General features: G+C 34.1%; 4 protein-coding genes across 4 annotated transcripts; 2 read left to right on the plus strand and 2 right to left on the minus strand.

The window, feature by feature from the left end:
- Positions 1-6,189: 6,189 nt before the first annotated feature.
- On the plus strand, positions 6,190-11,333 carry TRIADDRAFT_52157 (uncharacterized protein; the record flags this gene model as incomplete). Its single annotated transcript, XM_002108029.1, has 3 exons — positions 6,190-6,653; positions 8,614-8,694; positions 10,535-11,333. The coding sequence occupies 3 exons, from the start codon at positions 6,190-6,192 to the stop codon at positions 11,331-11,333; spliced, it is 1,344 nt and encodes a 447-aa protein (XP_002108065.1).
- Positions 11,334-13,209: 1,876 nt separating this feature from the next.
- Positions 13,210-14,066, minus strand: TRIADDRAFT_19748 (uncharacterized protein; the record flags this gene model as incomplete). The annotated part of the gene is made up of 2 exons (XM_002108766.1): positions 13,210-13,454; positions 13,736-14,066. 2 exons carry the CDS (start codon positions 14,064-14,066, stop codon positions 13,210-13,212), a joined length of 576 nt encoding a protein of 191 aa, XP_002108802.1.
- Positions 14,067-16,070: 2,004 nt separating this feature from the next.
- Positions 16,071-17,555, minus strand: TRIADDRAFT_52159 (uncharacterized protein; the record flags this gene model as incomplete). The annotated part of the gene is made up of 6 exons (XM_002108767.1): positions 16,071-16,092; positions 16,213-16,388; positions 16,576-16,614; positions 16,829-16,887; positions 16,993-17,157; positions 17,513-17,555. The coding sequence occupies 6 exons, from the start codon at positions 17,553-17,555 to the stop codon at positions 16,071-16,073; spliced, it is 504 nt and encodes a 167-aa protein (XP_002108803.1).
- Positions 17,556-20,912: 3,357 nt separating this feature from the next.
- On the plus strand, positions 20,913-22,073 carry TRIADDRAFT_20011 (uncharacterized protein; the record flags this gene model as incomplete). Its single annotated transcript, XM_002108030.1, has 1 exon — positions 20,913-22,073. A coding segment is annotated over one exon (1,161 nt), but the record flags the coding sequence as incomplete, so codon positions are not given.
- Positions 22,074-22,458: the final 385 nt, after the last annotated feature.

The raw sequence follows: 22,458 nt of genomic DNA on the forward strand, positions 1-22,458 counted from the left end.
TTTATACAGTATAGTACACATACTTACACTTGGTTATTGTTAACTGTAAATTATGCAATCTGCAAAATTAAACAGATTTAAAACTTTAAAATGAAGCTCCTTAATTAATTATCTTTTGATTACATTGTATACCGATGTAAGTATTTTATACACTGTCTGTACGGTAGTTGGTTTATGACTGATTTGATATGTGGATACAGTGTACTATAGTACCTTATACGGCTTCGATCGTAGTAATATCGCTGAAAGGTAAAGTTACGAAAAATATTAATTTTAGATATAAAACAGTTCTTTTACGGTAAGAAAAATGCTGGTACGAGAGTATGCATATTGTACAATGATGTATTCAAGTTTATGTCATTATCATTTTAACGTATTTAAAATTAATATGTACGCCTGGCGTAATTCTGTATTTATTCCTTGCTCCAGCTGCCATCCGTATACGAAGACGCTATATCATATATCATAATAGCTATCCTTGTGTAATGTGCAATTAGGCCATTTTTTGTATTAATCCATATATTATTGTATAAATTGTGGCTAATGCCTGAAATGGGGCTATTATACATAACAACCACTTAACATTGTGCATATCGCTTATAACACATATCTCAATTTCTGGTCAACTTTGAGGTGTGCTTGCATAGGATTAGTGTGGATATACCACAATGTAGTAGAAATGAAATTTAAAGATACTTCTTCAATGGTCCACGATGGCTTTAAAATAAAGACAATTGCCAAGTGATAAAGAGTTAATTATTCTCATATGAGTTATTCATCATCTCGTGAATGATATACTGTTATATATAATCCTTCTTCTAATTTATTAAAATCTAAAATTTACTATTGTATCCATTAAAGGATATTTCATAAAAAAATAGTACATAATTCTACAAATTTTGATTAAAGAAAATATGACGTTCATCCTAATGCTAATTTAGATGTAGTTATAGATTCACTGTTGAAGCGATCACACTAGTTACTTAACCCTGCTAATCAAGGACTTCTCTAAGACAAAATAGTCTATGTCAGGCTTGAAGTGGATCGTATAGTGATAAGCTATAAGCATATGAGTATAAAGGGGATATTTAATTAAGATAGGGAACCGCGTGTAGCGGACTGGTATTTCTTCTCTGTAGGGGCTATGAGCCATGACGGGGTAACCTTTTAAATTAAAATCCACTGCAGTAGTGACGGAAGATAATTTTACGATAATTTTGCTATGATATCTATGAGTTTGTGCTACTTTATTATTATATGTAACTGGTACCTTACGTTATTTTATCTCTGCATACGACAATTAAGAAATTCGCATTGCTACGGTAAAGGAGTTAAATATAGAATAGTAACTTGTTGCACGGAATATTGTAGCAAAAATAGAAAAATAAGTCGATACACACGTAGGATACAATGTGCACTGATAAATTAACCTAACTATTAGAATGTATTCAGTCTACCCTTATTTCGATTATAGTATGTGATAAAGCATCTCCAGTATTATAATCATATTATATATCAAAATGTAATTAATTGATTATATAATGAATCGTTCACGGTGCATTCGTGATGTATCTTATAGAGCTTTAGTTTCATGAAATTTTGATATTATTACAATGCTTTGCTTTATTGGTTAACCTGTTATGCGACGCCATGGTTTTGGTGGCTGATACGTAGGATGATAAGAAAATGTATGATGACATAATACCAGACGTTTGATAATCTTTAAGTATCAGAACAGATAGATTAAGGCATTATAAGATCGCTCATAGGAAATTTTATTTGATTTCTAATTGTAACTGGCTTCTTGTAAATATTTTCGTCGGTACTGATGATAGGAATGTGCATAAAACAGCGATAAACTATTACATTCAGCAAATGGCTTTATCCTCACCAGGAATACAGTATCTTTATTTCGTTGGCAATTAATAAATTTAAAAGTATTTAATACAACTATGAGACATAAATATAAATATATTACTGCCCTTAATTACCGTACACAGTAATTATCATAACGTTTGCAGTCTGCATCAGCCCTCATAGTATTGACATTATATGATAGCTATCGGATATTTATACTAATTTTACTTCTTTAATTGAATATTGATATCAAAGGTTAAGTACGATAGGAACTCTTAACAACTGTTAATCATCATTTAAACAACAATAAAGTATGCATAAAATGTTGGATAATTATGACAACTGGGTATACTATTTTACCCATTGAATTATTTTACCGCACTCTAGTGATGGATACAGGAAAGTACTACAGCAAATTACTTGGTTGATACCTACATTTGCTGCGACATTTGTGTACACCATCTGATCCAATCACCTAAGAATTGGTAAGATGTACGGTACGATTAGTATAATGGTATGAATTAATTTAACAGATTGAAGCAATCCTGTACATAATTATCTTTGACGCATACACGTATATGTAAATAGTAACACAGTAATGATATGCTAAGAGCTGCTAATGTAAATATGCCGAAGTGAAATTCTGATGAATAGCAAGTTACATGTTTAAAAATTAATCTATCGTTATGTAGTGAATGAAAGTCTTGAATATAGCAATGCAGTTTATAAATTCATAAAGTATGCTAAGGCATTGACGGATTTATTCATTTGTTTACTGTACTCTGATAGCTATAATAGCGAATTAATAGTTGTAATATCGATTTCGAGTGGGATCGTGGGATAGCTAGTTGTATGTCATACAGTAGAGATGAAATCATGTCGTTATTCAGATATCTAAAATATAGATTGTAGTATATGTATACATGCTGTGCGATAGAGAATGATTACTACGTAATAAAACTCGCTAGTGTTGAAATAAATCACCGCTGAATCAGTAATTATCCAGTAGGATTATCAACAGCCTGCAATAGGGCATTGAAAGTACAGATTTGATAGTATTTTATTACCATAACATTGCAAATGTATCACATTAACTTGACGGCTATGAATGTCTACTCCGTAAAGTGTCAAGTTTCAAGTTTAGTTAAGTTCATAGCTTTATGACGGAAAGTTAAAACAATACCCAGTAGAGCTTTGGATTATATCCAATTTTATCATTATCATGTTACACCGTATTACTATTTCGCACTTTTTCTATGTAAAGATAAATATCAGTTAATTTTACTTTACTACAATTATACACGTGGTCAAGTACGCGTATACGAATAAGATAATAATAATAATCATAGTGGTAATTAACATTGAATATATTAAATCGGACATTCCATCAAATTTTTTTGGACAGATGCTATATACTGTAAATGAGATATACGGCTTTATATTGATTACTAGTATAATTAATGCATCTACCAGCGTCTACAATAGACCCCGCCAGTTTATGAAAAGTTCTTAGAATATTTAACTTAAGCTGTCTAGTAAGTATATTCTAAGAACTTTTCATAAACTGGCGGGGTCTAGTCTACGATTAAGTCGGTGTAATCTACTGTACGGTCTAATGTATTGTTAGCTCCCTAAATTGTACAGGACTATTACAATTGCCGTTATCACATGATAGTTCATTTTTAAATTGTTGAAGGTCGGCTAGGATTACCACCTGTCGAATCCGACCAGATGCACTGGATGGAATGAGTTAAAAGATAAGTGCTTTCAGTATGGCTGTATACATCGATCAACTGAATTAGGTGCTATCGTATTCGTTGTACGCTGTATGTATACAGTATATATATATATATATACTGTAGAGAGAGAGAGAGAGAGATAGATAGATAAGCTCTTTTATTAAAGTAATTTACAATGTTGGTTTTCCCTTTTAGAGCACGCTTCAAATCAATAAAATTATTACGTGTAAAATGACAATTCAGCATGTGCTGCATGTGTGTCGTGTGTTGGCATTTTTCTGTTTTGTATTTTAAATTTAAATGGATTAGGAAAAACGCCAAAAACTTAAAGTATGCAAAGGAGGCTGGATCTTTTTATTTTCTTATTGATTAATAGAGAAAAGACTGGAATTCGTTGATGAGAATAGTTTATTTAAGCATTGAATGCATTATGTTGTTGTTGATCATTCCTAGAATCAGTCCTAGCTCGATAGGGTTCAGTATGGAAATGGATGAGGGAGTGTGGAGTAAAGTGTACAGTATTTGTCTTCCAAGCTACAGTACAGTACTGTACTGTAGTTGCGGTGATTGTGGTGTTTGGCTGATACTGTACAGTACGTACACTGTAGACACTACAGTACTATTGATTGGCAGGTCTTTTTTATGGGTCTTTTTTGAAGTCTTGAGTCATTTTTCCGGCAATGGTAAAACCTGCCAATCAGTACCCTAGAGCACGCAACTGCCTGTGCCTTAATGCAATTACTATACTGTAGATGCGCTCTATGGTAAAGTAGTGATTGGATAGTCCAATTCCGTCTGGGTAAAAAGTTGAAGCTGTCACTATGGACATGAGACAATGCTATAGTGGATTTATGTAAGACGGGGCCCTACAGAACATAACAAATTTTTCAATATAATTGACTTAAGACAGTAAACAATACAGGAAACAGCTGCACGTTGGTAGTGGCATTCCCACGATTGACTTCACGACCATCGCGGCAGATTATCTAGTCGTACTGTATTGGAGGCTGTCGTCACGCTGATAGGGTAGATTTAAGTTATGAAGTTAAACCTCCAAAGTCCAAAGTGGAGCTTTTTTCACTATGACGGACGGATAGGGTAAGATTTTGGTCGCTGTAGCCAGAGCCAAAAGCGTTAACTGTGGCACTGACAAACGCTGTTTTTATTCCGGTTGGCAGTGTACAGTACAAAGTACAGTACTGCATACAGTATTTCTTCTCGCTTGATACTGTAGTGTACAGTACAGTACAGTACACTGAACACTACAGTATCTTGTACTGCACAACAGTACTGTACACTGAGTAAATGGAGCGGAATGAAGCGGGAATTCTACAGTACTTTACTGTAACAAGTGTCACTGTCCACAGCGTCCTGTCGACAGTACTGTACTGTACAGTGTACAGTACTTATACTCTAAAAGTCGACTTGATTACGCAATACACCTTACAAATAATCTTGCTAAGCATGGCGATAAACAACGAATGACGGTCACACGACCGTAAGTGTAACAACTTTGGTGTTGTCACTTGTAACACGGATGAGCAAGTAGCGTCACTTTATGAGTTACTGTACAAAGTACTGTACTGAAAAGGGTCAGTGGTCTTGATTCGCTTCTGCACCGTAGTGTACTGGTAGAGAAAATTTCGACAATGTACAGTATGTAGTACTGTACGGTACCGTACTCCAAATGAACATCTCCTTCGATCTGCAGGTCACTAGCATGGTAGTACAGTATATAACTGATTGACTGGAAGGCAAGTTCGAAAAAAGTTTTTCTTTACCTTTGAGGTTACACAGACCAACACTCAATACAACACACTGTACTCGCCGCATTGCAGTGCAGCCCTTTGGCAAAGAAAAATTGTTCTTACCTATTTGATTTTTAGCCTTTTTACCACATTTTTTCTCAACCAAGTCCACCTCAATAATTCATTCAATAGTAGCTGGCTCTGTAGCATTCTTGGCCATCTCTTCCAAGCCTTTTTTATGCATACATACTGAGAAATCAACCTGTGTCAAAGGTTTGTTGTATTCTTATCAAAGACGTGTTTGAAATAGAGGATTAAAACTCCACGTCCTTTCTCGACCGTTGTTGACATCATGGAAAATAGTTCAAATGAACCGATGCAGCAGTTGAACACAGTTTCAATACTGGAAATAAATAGATTAATAAATGTTACCTTGTATTAGTATTTTAGTGACTCATTTTGGAAACTATTCTTGTGCAATAGGACGTTCAAAGTTAGCAACATCGTTTTGCCTCTACAGGCATAAACAACACGTCCATTCAGTCGTATGGTATGGTGTATTGTATGAGCAGTACGTGCTACATTAGTTGTAGTCTTGCAGATAACGACCTACGTCGCAACACGAGTGTGTTGACGTCTATTCTAGAATTGCTTTTCTTTTAGCCTGCTTCCCTTTTTTATCCTATTACCTAATTTATATTTTTAGCTTTGATAACTGAAGATGCAATTTCATAGGCTAACTTTGTTTTTCTTCTACATAGACATTGCGTTGTTTAATAAAATATTGAGGAGCGTATCAATCTACAGTTTTCTTCCGACCTTATTTCTCTTGGTGGTGAAAGAAAATGGATCAGAAACCTCAACCTGTAGTTCATGAACGTCATGACTCAAAAGAAGAATTAGAACGATTATTTAATGTATTAAATTCACAAAATAACCCTACAGTACCTATGCGTGATCGTCGTTTACCTTATTCATTCTTTCAAGGGCCAACTCGCCCCTATGATTCCAATAATACAACTGCAACGTTATCGACTGATAACAATTTCGGTGTTGGCGATAGCATCGTTCATCCTCGTATCAAATCTTCACCTGCATCATTTCCGTACCACAATAATAACAGTGACATGACTAACAGTAACAATTCAGCTTTTCAACACCGTAATCAACCGCTTCATCCTAAACATCATTCTAGCAGTGCGGCATTTCGTAATGAAAACGCTCATTCTAATAAATCATTTCCTGCCGATGTAAACTATAAGAATTTGATCAATCCTAACGTGGCAATGCGACAACTGCCAATGGCCAGGTAAAGTGGTAGACACTATAAATTTTTTTAAATTCTTCAGTTACCTTTATTATAGCCTACTTCTATTAGCAATTGGACATGAGGAATAGTAAAAACTGTAATCTATACATTACTTTTCAACATAAAAGACAAAGGTATTTGTTTTCAATCTATTCCATTTGACGTAGCAATGTGTTAATCCATGCACTGTCCATACCTAGGCGCTGTTTATTGATCAGATTGTGATACGAGATTTGATTTCCTTATGTTATTTAATTTACTTTGAAGGACTATCTTTCTTTTCTATTGATGTAAGATAAGTAGCTTTATTTAATTAATTAATTTTTTGTCTCCAAATTGTTACTCTCGGCCTCAATACACAAGTGTAAATGGTGGATATCTATATATTAATCAATATTGGGATCCCTTTTTTGATTTTATGAATATAGCACTAGGAGTATACTAGTTTTATTCGAAGTAATCTTTTTCTGTCAGCAGTAGATTCAACACCATAGCTAATAAGGAGACAAATCAAGATGATACAAAATCACGAAGAACTTCTTTTTTTCATTGCATCGACATTATACTGTATTCACAGTACAGTAAAGTAGATTAATTAAGCCGAAGTTAAACGATGAATTAATACCGTACTGCACACTACACTGTACAGTACAATGTACACGTTTAATGCAGTATCGCCACAAGTCAGAACTACAACTTCGAGTGAGAGTACTGAGTACTACGCAAATTATCCAATGTTATTTTATTGATCGCGGTCAATTTTTTGCCATGGTGATGCTTTTTGAGTTATCGCTATGATCTGAACATGCTTTATCTTTGATCCTTAAATCTACTATTTTGATTGTAGTATTGACTCTAATTTATAATTAATGTTTACTGATACAGTCTTATTATTCCAGTACACCACATTTCACTATCTGCTATTCTTGATGACATACGGTACGGCCTCAAACTTAAATGCTCGATTCAACATTTTGTCGTACCCATCAATATTGTGTGCTACTGTAATAATTTCCTATGATGTCATCACTTCAAAGTTATCACTCGAGCATAATTAATTGAAGTTATGGCATAATATTGTTATTACTTACATATGGACTGTTGAGGATGCATTCGTGAGAGATTTTGTCTGTCCTTTAGCCCTTTCAAAATGGCGATTGAAAAGATTTTATCATGACGACTTCTTCCTCCTTTTGCTATACAATACTAATGACATAAAAAAACATTCAGTCGATCGCTTGTTTTTACAACAATTGTACCTGCTCATTTAAAAAGCCTAATGCTAGAGACTGCGTGTAGACATTGTATTTGTATTTGCCGATAGGCCGATGACGACGTTACTCATTGCAACACCCGGATGTTGTTTGAATACGTCTGCCAAAAGTTATTGTTAAGTATAGCATTAGTATTTTATTTCCAACTTCAAGACACTATCACTTTTTATTATTTATTTTAAAGTTGTTAAACGTTCGGTACAGTATCATGCAACTAAACCAAATCAATTTCGGTTATTGTGTACCTTAACTTAACTCGAGCCGCCAATAATACCGTGGTAACGCTAGTTGCCAGTCTGTTTTTTTCTTTAATTAATGGAACTATCATTCCCTACATTCGCAGTACTTATATGTTTTAACTACAGTACTATTCTGTAGGTGCGGCTATACTCGTACACAGTATTTAATTATGAGATTGTTTCGTCGTTATAAATCTCGGGGCTCTGCTGTATACTGTACTGTTTGTAAGACTTATTCCACATCATAAAGAGAGTCATTTATTTTTGTAAGTGGGGATTTTTGACGCCTATAAAAGTAGAACAACTCGCCCGATTGATCCAATTTCGTGAAAGAGTATTTCTTAATCTTAATGTAGCCACCCTGACCCAGTGTCTGATCTTCTATCGCAAAAGTAATCATATTGATAGATTTATTAGATAATTCGGTTGATTCAAATTTAAAAATAGATTTGATGACAAATGCAGCATCATTAATTGCCAAACTTTCAGCTTAAAATTGCTCAATTACGGTATTGTTTGCACTTGGCGGTATGCAGTGGCTAATCACACGAGATTCCTTTTCGAAATTTATAAATTTTACTGATGTACTGCAATAAAAAGTGTTCTTAAAAATTTCTACGTAAGTAATCATCAATTTGGACTACCATTGGGAATAGCAATCTTGTAAATAGCCTCTTGTATTGTTTAACCGTCTACTGTAATATTTAAACGAATTTCACTTTGATCTCATTTCACCAAATCATCCTATACATTACAGTATAATGAAATCCCTTCCAGGTACTCTACAACCTACTTTAGCATCCATTGCTTTTCAATGCCTAACGATCATATTGTAATTATTATTTATATTTTAGAAGCATTAAGATGAACTTGTACTAATGTTCTTCTAAATTATCCTTGAAGGCCCTTTATTACCGAAATTATTTCATTATTCTTTATTGCTTTTAGCATTTTGTAAAAAATTTGCGTCAATCCATTGTTCAAATTTATTTAACCTCCTTTGCGACTGTACTGGAAAGTAAAGAGTTAAGTTCAAATTATGAACAAGGACACCTTTTCGTAGTCCTTGACACAGAATTAAATATAATCATTGTCATGTACTCTAATTGTAGTCATCAAAACTCAATCTACCAGATAAATCCTTTAGCTACTGCGAGAAAAGTGACGAGACTTATTTCTTTGAATGGATTTTAGAGTATGAAATGTTTCGGAAAGGGAGCATTAAGCATAACTACGTGCTTAGCTTACAAAAAAATGCCTTGTCATCATATTTACTTTCGATTGAAATCTTCGTACTAGACCCTTTTATCAGTAAAATGCCGCCAACATTTGATCTGCAGTACTTCTCCGTGTTATGAAATGGATTTTATAAACTGCATTTGCGATGATAGATGAATATTGTCAAAGACAGAAATTTGATGTGTGTTAGGATGAGCTGAGGTTATAATTATAATTTGCCTTTTGTAACTCTAGAACAGATTTGTCAGCCTTAAAGTGTACGTCTTTTAAATAATATATGCTATATTTCTTAAGCTCGATTGTACTGTTCAATCTAGTATGTATATTGTACATTACATATCTTTATTTATCACGGACAGTGCAGCAATTGACCTTTTTTAATAGTTAAACGTAAATACCTCACGCTGGTACACTCAACAGTTGACTATAGCTAAAAACTTATGCCTTTGTTCAACATAATTTTACAAAGTTTGTCCATACAACATTAACAGCTGGAACATCTCCGTTAATTGTCTATTTCACAATTACAATATACCGTATGGGTTACAAATTGTCGTGTGAATTGTTATAACTTTCTATCGATATATAACGTACATGGTGTGACTGTAATTTAATTTTGCGAAGTGGAGATATACAAGTTGAAATTTGGGATTTAGGTAACTAGTACCTTCGAATTTATAGACAATGTTGCTAACAATAACTATGCAGGATTCACTGCTTTGATACATATACACATCATTTACTGGAAATCTTATGTAAGTTCACGTAAGATTTCAAATTGGTATGATTTAAGTTGTCAACTTCTGTAGCCACATTATTTAATCAGACTGATGTTCATCATTTCGATATTCTAAATCATCAAATTTTTGATTATCTTCTGTATAGTTGAAATTTTAAACTAACTTTGAGCAGTTGTTGCCGTACTAATTCGTGATTTCACATTCTAAATATTATAGAAGTGCTTACTGCGTAAACTAATTTGTACAATAGAACTATTTTATTTATTTTTTGGCTATCAATGCGCCTTCAATGAGGAATAATGTAGCAGCGCGCTATTCATGTGATCTTCATTGAAGTGTTTCTCTTATTTTCTAACTTTGTTTAATATAATTTTGCTTAAATTATTTAGCCCTGTGCAACAAAACGGCTTACACATCAGGGGAGGTAGCGGAAGTGGGTTACATCCCAATAATGGACCTATGCAAGCAAAATTACCTGATGGATGGGAGAAAGCCTTCACTCCGGAAGGTCAGGTGTATTTTGTAAATCATATTACCAGAACAACAAGTTGGAATGATCCAAGAAGAAGTATGATGCAGGCACAAAGTCCAAATCCCGTTATACAATCACCACTAAAGACCACTTACGATCTGCCCAATGATAAAGCTATGCAAGAATTACAGATGATGCAATTAGAAAGAAAACATTTAGAACAGAAAAGAGAAGAAATGCTTAGAAAAGAATCTGAAATTAAACGTCAAATTGAAACGTATCAACGACAACAAATACCTGTAGGCCGTACGGAGCAATTATTGCACCGACCTGGATTAGCTACGACTGCTGCACCTAATGGTATACCCAATCATAATCCTGGTCTGATTAAACGAGAGCCAAGTAGCCCCTCTCCCATGCAAATTGATTATCCAACTCCACAGCATAATTCTTTACCGACAGATATTCAAGCCAATTTAAGCCAAGGTCAGATGTTGAATTACCGCGGCGGTAATATATCGATCAATAATCAACTGGCAAACGGGGGATTTAATAATCAAATAATGTCTGAAAATAATGAACCAGATATCGAAGAATTAATTCAAAGTTTGAGCACTTCCGCACAAGACTTAGATATTGAGGCCACTTTAATAGATAGAGATGCTATCGCAAAAATTGAATCCGATCTTGTTAATACTGAACCTGATTGGTACTAAAGGAAATCACGTATTACTTGTAAGATTGCAGTGTACAAATTTCGAAATTAGTTATAAATTGTATGAGATGAGTGAGAATCTATTGGTTTCTGGTCATTTAATTTATAACCATAAACTTAAGATAATGATATATACAAAGTAAGTACTACATTTATTTCGCTGGCATCGTTTAATCGATGGTAGACTACAAAATCCTATGGTATGATGCTTTAGAAACGTATGTGCGATAATACCAATTAATTCAAGTGAATGTACATGAAAAAGTTGCTGATCTGATCTGAACATCTTATTGGATTGTAACATGGTATAAGATATGATATAGTTATTGTTGATAACTCCTGAGCTGAAGTCGAACTTTTGTTACAGTGTAATCTCCCATGATTAAAATATCCTTATGTTAACCTATGTAAATACGAGATGTGGAGCTAAAATTTGTTTTATACTAATTTTATTATATTGAAGAAGTGTAACTATTTCTGCTAAATTACTATGCGATCAAGTTGTAATGCAATAGCGACTGTAGTCCCAAGTTGATGTTTACAGTAATGCGTTATATTATAATTATAAATTGATTTGATTTGAAGCTTAATTCAGAAGTTTAATTTAAAGTGCAACTCTAACTCTACGTAAGAATCGATATCAACCACTTAGATAAATAATATAATTAATAGGCGGTATCGTTAAAATGAAAATACAAAATATTCGTAATTTGTTATTAGTCATATATACGGATATCGCTTGATAATTTTATAATTATCACTTTAAGAGATTTTACTATTTTACATACAGTAAAACTTGCTGCTTTTCTATCACGTCCAGTCTTTTATTCTCGCCATGTTTACACTTGCACTGGTGAATACTAATTGCGCTAAGATGTAACTCCCAAAGTTACTACCCAAAATGTGTAAATTTTTAAAATTTGTTTAACCTCTAATCTTTTTATTGCCTATTGTTTTTACCTTAACATTGTTAAATCTCTGACTACCGTTACGGTATCTAGAGGGAATAAAATTTTATGTATCCTAAATATATATATTTTTTTGATGATACACTTGGTGTGACACGGAAAGAAGGCTTGCTACTACTCAAGTGAATTTGTTCATATTATCAAAATCTAGTCGTCTCTTAGTCAAGCATTAAACTTTGAAAAATGTATAGAAAGCTCTTGTACAGTACGATATACTGTACTATACCGTAATTGCTTTTTATTGAATTTTCATAAATGATCATACCACATGATTACTAACTATCCTTATTGACTTTTAGTATGTAATCTATGAGTCCGTTCTGCATACTGAATAGTATCGTATAGGGCAATATCAACAGACAGTCTTCAGCAACATGAGCTATGATGAATAACGTTTAAAATGTTATTTGCTCATTTTATAGTCTAGTACAAATTCCATGTATAGATGTGACCGGATGAGCAACTAATTTCTACGGTAATGCTTCAGTGCCTATCATATATTTACGATGTTATGGTGTGGAATGTACAGTACCGTAGACATGTCCCGATGCTTAATAGAGCCAGTAAGATCGCTGAAGCAGTTATATGCGTAACAAAAAATAGAAAGTTATTAATAGTAACTTACAGCTGTATACGCGAGACAGGCCAATATATTATATAGTAATTACAATATAATTACAGAAATGAGTAATAATGTACGATTTGATGATTAATTACGGTATATATTAGTTTCACGAGGCCAATAAAGGATCAATTGGCGTAATTCATTAGTGTTAATTTTTCTCCTGATATACAATATATCAACGAAATGTTGGAAAGTGCGTTTAACACCAGTATAAAATTTCGAATAATATGGTAAATTTTCTTTTCAGTTACAAAATTAAGCTAAGTAAAATATTTAAGATCACTTTACAATATCGAGGCACTGTAATCGATTGTACGATTAACTACGCGGCAATCGAATTCATCACAAAACGATTCAACAAATGGTTCTATTGCCTCGTCAACTGTAACTTCCCGATCGCAAATGGCAGTTAATGAGGTGACTCCTTTGCCATGAATACCACACGGCACGATATGATCAAACCACGATAGGTCAACGTTGCAATTCAAAGCTATGCCATGCAGTGTAATCCATCGCGATGAATGTATACCTGATATGAACACAAAAATCCTTCTTATTAATTATAATATTTTGACTTTACAAACGCTGATTAAATAAATTGTCAGTATAAATGAGATCTCCAAATACTGTTTTAAAATCCTTACCCTACAGCATTAAGATAGCGAATTAGCGATAGTTACTGTACAATGCAGTACTTCTAGATGAATCAGCCTTGATATCAGACGATTAACAAATACTTGCTGTAGCTTACTAGTCTCTATGCGTACAGTAATTTATAAAATTAGAAATAGATTTAATCAATAACTATACCTATTGCTGCGATCTTTTCATCATGAACCCATACACCAGTGTGTTCAGTAGTTTTTGCAGTTACATTGAACCGGTTACAAGTTGCAATCAGGCATTTCTCCAGTTGGTGAATATACCAACGAAGACTTTTCGTAAAATGAGCTAAATTAATAATAGGATAACAAACCAATTGGCCAGGTCCATGAAATGTAATTAATCCACCGCGGCTAGTTTTATAATATTCACAGTTTAAGTTTAGTTTTTTTAACCTCTGCACTTCTTCATCGAATCCATCTTGACGCACACCTATAGTATAGACTGGATCATGTTGACAAATCAGCAAAGTATCCATGGCATCATAGGGTGAATTCTGACCATCCATAACATTTTTGCCATCACCATTCAAGCCAGTTGGTTGATTGAGCATTTGTAGTTGAGCCCGTTGTAAAGCCTTTTGAATTTCTAATCCTCGAGTGTATTTGATCCTTCCCAGATTTCGAACAGCTATGGAACGGATAGTCATCTTCATGAATAATAGTTTCAGGGACAGTCAGTCAGTTAATTTAAGATCCATCTGCTAGATCAGCTGTGATATTTCTTTCTTTCCTTCAGGCTATTTTGCAACATTAGTTTACAGCTACCTTGAATGACTACAGTAACATTAGCTTACGCTATACTGTACTGTACTGTACATACCGTACCGGGTAGTGCACTTTCACTACTAACAGTTCCTGTACCGTACAGTGTACAGTGTACAGTACAGTACTGTTGTACTGTAGTCTTTGAGCTGTGTACTATAAAGCATGGACTGCTAGAAGATTACTGTGCTGACTGTGATTGAGATCCACTACTGAGGTCTTCAATTTTGGTAGAAGCCTAAGGGGTTTCTAGTCAGAGTCAGAGCTACTGAAAGATACTTTATTCCTCCTTATTTATTTATATTTTTTAATAGGATACGATAACAAGATAATACCAAAACACTATACTATAATCAGGAATATGATCGGTATGTAGAAAACTGTACAACATTCTTTCTTTAGTAGTCTCTGCAGTACAGTGCAGCTAGCGCCTATGCAGCTGTAGGCGAAAACTTGCATAGGTCAAAGTAATCGTGGATATCAAACATGCGTTAAAATTTTAGTCAAATTCCTGCAATTCACAATACTATACGTTTATCCGGATGATTTAATTACTATACAATCACTATATTTGCGTCACATTTGAGTATTTAGCCTACGCTTTATACAGTATCACATTATAATTATTTTCTCCTATATACGAGTATAATAGTGAGATGGGTGATTACATGGGCAGCGTCACTAGTGGGTACAGTAAGATAAACTAATGATTTAACCAAGTATCCTTATTAATTAGGCATTTGCTAATATTTCAGTTCGTATAGATACAGAAAGTGCCTTATTAACTCATTGTAGACTGATGAGGGTAGCATAATAGGTTAGTTACATTTTTAACAAATTGTATAAAACATTAATCAAACTATGTAAGAAGACAATCCTCTATCACTTCTACAGTTTTACTATACTCTCGTCAGCATGATGCACCTGTATTTGTAACTGGCACATTTCAGGAACTGAAATTTCTACTTGCAAGTTGTAACAACATAGTAAACATTATAAATGTAATAATGAAAGAATTAATTCAATTTTGAACACTACAGGTAATATTTCATTATCTAGTACGCATACAAAAGTGTACGAGTACAGTATATTGACGGTGTGCCAACGCAGGGATTACCATAGGAGAAGTATCCGTAGAAGTAAGGTCCATAGTAATTTACACTCTTTCAACCGAAAGATGGCTGATCTGTCTATCGTTGAAAGTAAACTACAGCAAAAAGAACACTATATCGGGATTTACTGTAGCATTTCTGTTGTTGGGGCGCCTCGCATTAGCATCAATTAAGTTATATTATTTAATCAAACCAATGAGCATGCACATACGACATTATTAATAGACTAGCGTATAGAGACAAGTCCAAGATGTTTCCACTTGATACAGGCAATGAAACTGAACAATTTCTAAAGACCTAATAAACTTTATATAAGAAAATTTTATATGGATATTTGTACAAACACTGTAGCGCGTACAGGCTAAACAGCTGAAAATAATCGAAATATAAATATATTTATGTATCATCAAAGTAGTCATCTTTATAGTAATAGGAGAGAAACATCTCATTTATACAGTCACCAGTACTGATGTTATGCAATGATTAATGTTTCGTATATTGTACAGGTTATATATATATATATATATACATAATAAAAACATTTTGAGGAAAGTATAGTACGATGCATGCTGCTCAATTTTTTGCTTCAATAAATTGCATGTGGCATTAAACTGTCCATTTGAGACAACTATAAATCAAAAAGGATATAATTGAGGATTTTAAAATTTTAAAGTTCATAATTGTAAATGTAGCCGATATTTAAAATTGTACCTTAATAAATATGCAGTAAATAAGATGTTTAACTTACCGAGTGTCTTGGTGAATGCGTAGACATTTAATGCTACAGTACTTAGCACCACATGTTACGCAAATGTAATTAGAAGGAAACCCACAAACATGACAGAATTTTCTAGTGGGATATTTTGGAGGCGGTGCTGTTGCAGTAACATAGTTGGGTTCGTCACTGTCTCCATTTTGTTGAATCTATAAGCAATAAGATAACATTTCAGATAATGAAATAAAGTGTAAATAATTAATATAATAAACGATAATATCTTCCTTATTTTTAAATCCACTATGCTATCATATCAATATCTCATAAATTTCGCCAGTATTCAAGTTAATATATGGACTAGTACAGTAGAAGACACACAGCAAACTGTAGACATACGTTTTCTTCCAGTAAAGCAGCGAAATTCTTTCTCAGCCTCTAAAAAAATTACAGAAGTATTAGCGTGGCTATTAGAGATCAGGGTAGGGTGCAGCAGTATTTATATTAGGTCTAATTTCTTTGGGATGTTGCATGTAAGAACTACATTTCTTCTGCTTATATTACGATGCAAGACTGGTATTATCGTTCAATGTTGATATCTATATTTTGAGCATATGTATCGTATTGGAGTAGCTTTCGTAGCTATGTATACCTTTTGTACATTATCATGGCCCTTTGCTTTTTTCTTTTTCTTGGAAGAAACGCTTGTTGCTACATCATTATAATTAGAGATAAGTAAAATTTTCTTTCAAAACTTGAGGCAAACTGCATCAAGAGTAGAATAATATGAGATTTTAATTTAGAGGAGACAATTACCTTCGAGATCATGAAAGGGGAGATACCTTTTACTAGGTATATTGAGGTTTGCTTGTGGATCGTCATTATGGTTATCTTTCTCTAAATACTCTAGGTAGCGTGAAAGACGTCTCCGACGACTTGAATCGTCTAATACTCTTCTTCCATCCGCATCTTTGATCCTACCTATCAAATTACAACAGCAAGCTACGTGTAAATGCCGATATTGGAGACTGACTAACTTGACTTTTACTCTCTACTGTCTATTTTCATAGGTAATCGAATAGCATTACTCGCATATGAATGACAACAGCAAACTGCGTATAAAAGTCACTATTAGAGAATAACTTCCCTTTTACTCTTTACTGTCTATTTTCACACTTAATCGATTAACACTATTCAATGCGTATGAATGGCTCCATTGCTGCAACGCCATCAGGAGGCGCTGATCATTTTTATATTTTTATATTGGTCAATGCATAAACATTGATATAGTATATAAAATAACTCAAAGCAGATAGGATTCGTGGCAGATACTCACTAGATTCTCGTTTTTCATTTGGTAATTTTGACGACTTGGACATGATCGAGTTCGATGCAACAGCAGCAGGCTTTGAACAGCAATGGATTTGATCGATTATATTTTGGAACTCGTATGGCTATCGGCAGTATGGCACTGTAGTTTAATACTTTACTATACAGTACAGCATGCTTCACGGTGCATAGTATGGCGTCAGTATAACATTTCGTCGCTATTTCTATGGCGACGAGTACCAAGGACTTGCGAGTGCTGTACAAGATGAGCTCTGTCCGCCCGTCTTTCCATAAGCCAAATTAGTTTCAATCATACTGAATCCAGTGGAATAGGAATCGAGGATACTGTATCAAACAACTAAATTCGATATAGTACAGTATATGTAAAAGCGATCACTTCTCATTCAATCTGTTTCATTTTGTATTAGCTATTAAAAGGAATAGTTTGATCTTGGTTAGCTTTTGGCCAAAATGAGGACATCATCCATGTTTGGCATTACTTTCCTTCTAAAAGCTAAATGACAGTGAATTTACCCTTTCTATCATGGAGTTATATTGATTTTAAAGTGACGAGATTGACCTTGAAAAGGATATTTTTTCCATACTATTCCATTCTATTTGCAGGGGCCATCAGGGCCCACTCCATGCAAACTTTTTGTAAATTATTCGGATATTTTGATAATCTTTTTTATTCTTGGTAAGATTGAATCGTATTGACAAATAATAGAGGTACTCTTATTGTTAACAGGCAATACTGAAAGTTATTTCTTTTTATCATAGAGTATTTTAATTCCAATGAGGTAGGATTGCCATAAAATGGGCACAAAGTGGCAATTTTAACACCAATCACATCACTTTGGAGGCCAAAACACTCCATGATAAAAAGTAAACCTCTCGCAGTTTTGATTTTACAGGGGAAAGCAATGCAAATTGTTATAAATTAACTACTTGAAATGAAGCCAAAATTGTTAATTCACAAAATGCTCGAATACACTTAAGCGTATAATACAGTATAGGAATGGAATGAAGCGATCAATGATTGTTCCGATGGTGCGAAAAGTGCTTGCAAATACGAGGTCCTACATTGCATCTGGTTCTACGATACTGTATCCTCCATGGCTACAGTACTGTAGAAAGAGCTAAGCCAGCCAGCATGAAATGCTCAAAGGCGGTTACTGTTAACGCTAAACATGGACTATGAGAAGAAAAACTAACTATTAATCCATGATGTTAAATTACATACTGTGTATAGTGATGTAAATGCAAACCTAAACATGCACATTCCGCTCCAACCAGCCGAGCAGGATGTTGGACTCGTTATTTCCATAATATCTATATTCATTCTTAGCAGTACGAAGGCTTGGGCAAAATGGGCCAAGGCCACTTTATTGACGAGTCGGAGACAGATCTAAATGACCTCTACGCAACTACCATCATCATCAAAAATCCTTCAATTCTGTTCGCAAATTAGAAGTCATGATTCTACTCCAATATACTGTACTGTAGAGAATGAGTTCTACTCTGAAATATTCCGGTGTAAATAATTTCAGTTCGAGCTATGCAAGTCTACAATTAAGCTGTACTGAAACACCTCTTCTTTACTAGCCTGAAATAGATCTAAATGACCTTTATGCAACTGCCATCATAATCGAAAATGCTTCAATTCTACTTATAAATTAAAGATTACGATTCTATTCCAATATAGGGTAGAGAGAGTTCTACTCGAAAGTATTGCACAATAAGTAATTTCACTTCGAGCTGTGCAAGTTTGCTGTACTGAAACACTTTATTTACTAGTCTAAGGTAAATTTAAATGACCTCTGTGCAACAGCCATCATGATCAAGAATACTGCATTTCTGCTTCTAAATTAAGAGTGACGATGATTCTACTCCAATATATAGTAGAGAAGGAGTTGTACTCTAAAACATTCCATAATTTCAGCTCCAACTCTGTAAAATTATGCCATGCAGAGACAGTACTTCATGGCAAGCGCATCGTACAACACCATTATAATTAATCCATTAATTAATTTTAATCAGTAAAACTACATTACTCCACCATGGACTACTCAGTTTACAGCTAGTGCATCTAGTAGAACAATATTCTACCATGGACTACTTAATTTACACCTAGTACATCTCGTAGTATAGTACTCTACCATGCATGGACTATTCAATCCAATTCAATTGACTACTAGTGCATCGAGCAGTCCATGAATCTACTTTAAAGGCAGTTCCGCCCCTAGACAACCCCCACCCATGGTACCACCCTTTATACGGCTCCTGGTACTGTATTGAAAGCAGACTCATTTCGTTTTCATTGGCCTTACCTGCTAAGGAATCCATTTTTCCACGTTATGATGAGGTCTTCTACCATCAATATTATTGCTATTATAGCTCTAACTGTCATAGTCGCATCATCGAATGTGCAATCAGCTAAAATTGTCGGTTACCCATTAGATGCTTATAGCCATACGGATAATTTCATTCGTGTTGGCGATGAGTTGATGAATCGCGGCCATTCTTTTACCTTACTCATCTCAACATGGATTGAAAGTAAAGTAAAGGATAAAATTCATTTCAATTCTATGACTTACTTTAGCTATTTAAACGACGATATTACCAAATTTTGCATTGTATCTGCAATTCGAGATGACTATCCTCCAAAGAACTGCTCTACCTTCTATAGCTATCAATGCCATAACACTTCCAGGGATCAAGAGATCATCAAAGCTATCTCGCAAGCAGGTAGGCAAGCAGTCAATAGTTAGATCGATACCACCAGATACTGCAGTCTTGAACTAGTTCTGTTGGTAGTGTAATGGTGACTATTCTGTAATATTAACAGATTTATTATTGCTTCGATGTATACAAAGATATGCCCATAACTTATTATTACGGTAAATGGATACACCGTTCTTAGATATCACATAAATGTTAACAATTTATTATAACAGTCTTAAAATAGTCTTATTATATTCCTATTTGTAGTTACCTCTTGCCAGTTGCAATTTCTAAATAGTTTATAGTAACGTTAAATTTATACTTACTACTTTACTGAGTGGAATATTTCGCTGTACTACCATGTAAAGCGTTTTACAAATCGCATCTTTAGCAACTCTAGAAGAGTGTATCTTTAAAGCTCGCCGGATTTTTCTAGGGTAGGAGGGGGTGGCATAATATTTCAATAATCTTATACAGACACAGTTTATAAATTAATGTAGTCACCGTTATTTACTGCACGTCCGTTTAAAGCATACATTATCTACTGTAATACTTGCATACGTATATACTCGTATATACAACTTTATATCGTAATTAGGCTGCAATTGCAAACGATTTATTCCATGATATCATCTATGTATGAAAGGAATCTAAAATAAGTATAATTGCTTTTTCCACCTGAAATAGACATCCTAATATGCGATGTTTGCGGTGCCTGCTGCCATGTTCTAGCCAAAATCGCCAAAGTTCCAATTGTGGTGGATTATAGCTCATTGGGATTTCTTGATCCCATTGTATCGTCCGTTCATAGGATACCTAACCCATTAGCATATATACCGCAAATGGGAACAGATTACCCAACCTTAATGACATTTTCTCAGCGCTTATCCAATTTCTTAGGTTATGTTGTCATTATCTTATTTAAAGACTACGTAATGGCGCCTCCTTTTAACGAAATATTGCATCAACATGGCATAGTAAATCAAGATATCTACATTGATCGATCTCCTGCTCATATATTACTTGTGGCGTCTGATTTTGCAATTGAATTCCCCCGACCTATTACACCTGGAGTTAAAATGATTGGACCAGTTACCGTACAATCACCTCAACCTTTACCTCAAGATATTGAAAATTTTATCAACTCCAATAGCAATGGTTTCATCTTTGTTTCATTTGGTACAGTTGCAGTCGCTTTAAATGCCATCACTGACATTGATGAGATGGCTAAAGGCCTGGGACAATTACCATATAATGTTTTGTGGAAATACACTGGATCACCCATCAAAAATTTACCTACTAATATTAAAACTGTAAATTGGGCTCCCCAGAATGATGTCTTGGGCCATGCAAAAATTAAAGCATTTGTATCTCATTGTGGAATGAATAGTGTACTCGAAGCTGCTTATCATGGTGTGCCAGTAATTGCTGTACCATTAATGTACGATCAATCCAACAATGCACAAAAACTTGCTGTTGCAGGAATGAGTAAAATCATCAATTTCCGATATTTAAATGCAAAATCCATTAAACAAATTATTAATGATGTTGTTAGCGATCCTACTTACGCTAAAAATGCTAAAAGGGTTTCAAGTATTATGAAAGATCGCCCAAGTAGGAGAAAGCCTATTCAAGAAGCTGCAGACTGGATTGAGTATGCACTTCGATTTGATGGATGTGAACATTTACGCAGCCAAGAAATGAATATGCCTTTCTATCAACGATATTTACTTGACGTTATTGGATTTATCGCTCTCACTATATACATCATCTATCGGATAATGAGGATAAGCTGCGGCTTTCTATGTAAACGTTGTTGTGCTAAGAAAACGAAACAAGACTAACAAAAGAGAAAATTGATCGATAAGTTTTTGCCTGGTGCTTAGAAGTTATGAAATATTTTATTAATTGTAAAACTATTTTAAGAAATTTTCTTAGCTAGATACAGTATATTTTATAGTTATTATTTGCTTCCGCTATACTCAGACGAATAATTATGACGAGTAGAGCAGTGCCTGTTTTATTAAAATTTTACAGTAGCATCGAATGACTACTACCATAATTTACTCTTCAATAAGAATATGACTGCCTATTTATTGTATACATATAACAAAAATTTATTAAAAACGATTTATGAGCACTTTTACTATTTTAGCTATAACATTTTTTTCATAATTGTATACTAATTAGATGTTTCAGAAAATGATCTGCTAAATATTAAAATGGACA

The sequence above is a fragment of the Trichoplax adhaerens genome, genomic scaffold, assembly GCF_000150275.1.
Source record: "Trichoplax adhaerens TRIADscaffold_1 genomic scaffold, whole genome shotgun sequence".
NCBI classification, from domain to species: Eukaryota; Metazoa; Placozoa; class Uniplacotomia; order Trichoplacea; family Trichoplacidae; genus Trichoplax; species Trichoplax adhaerens.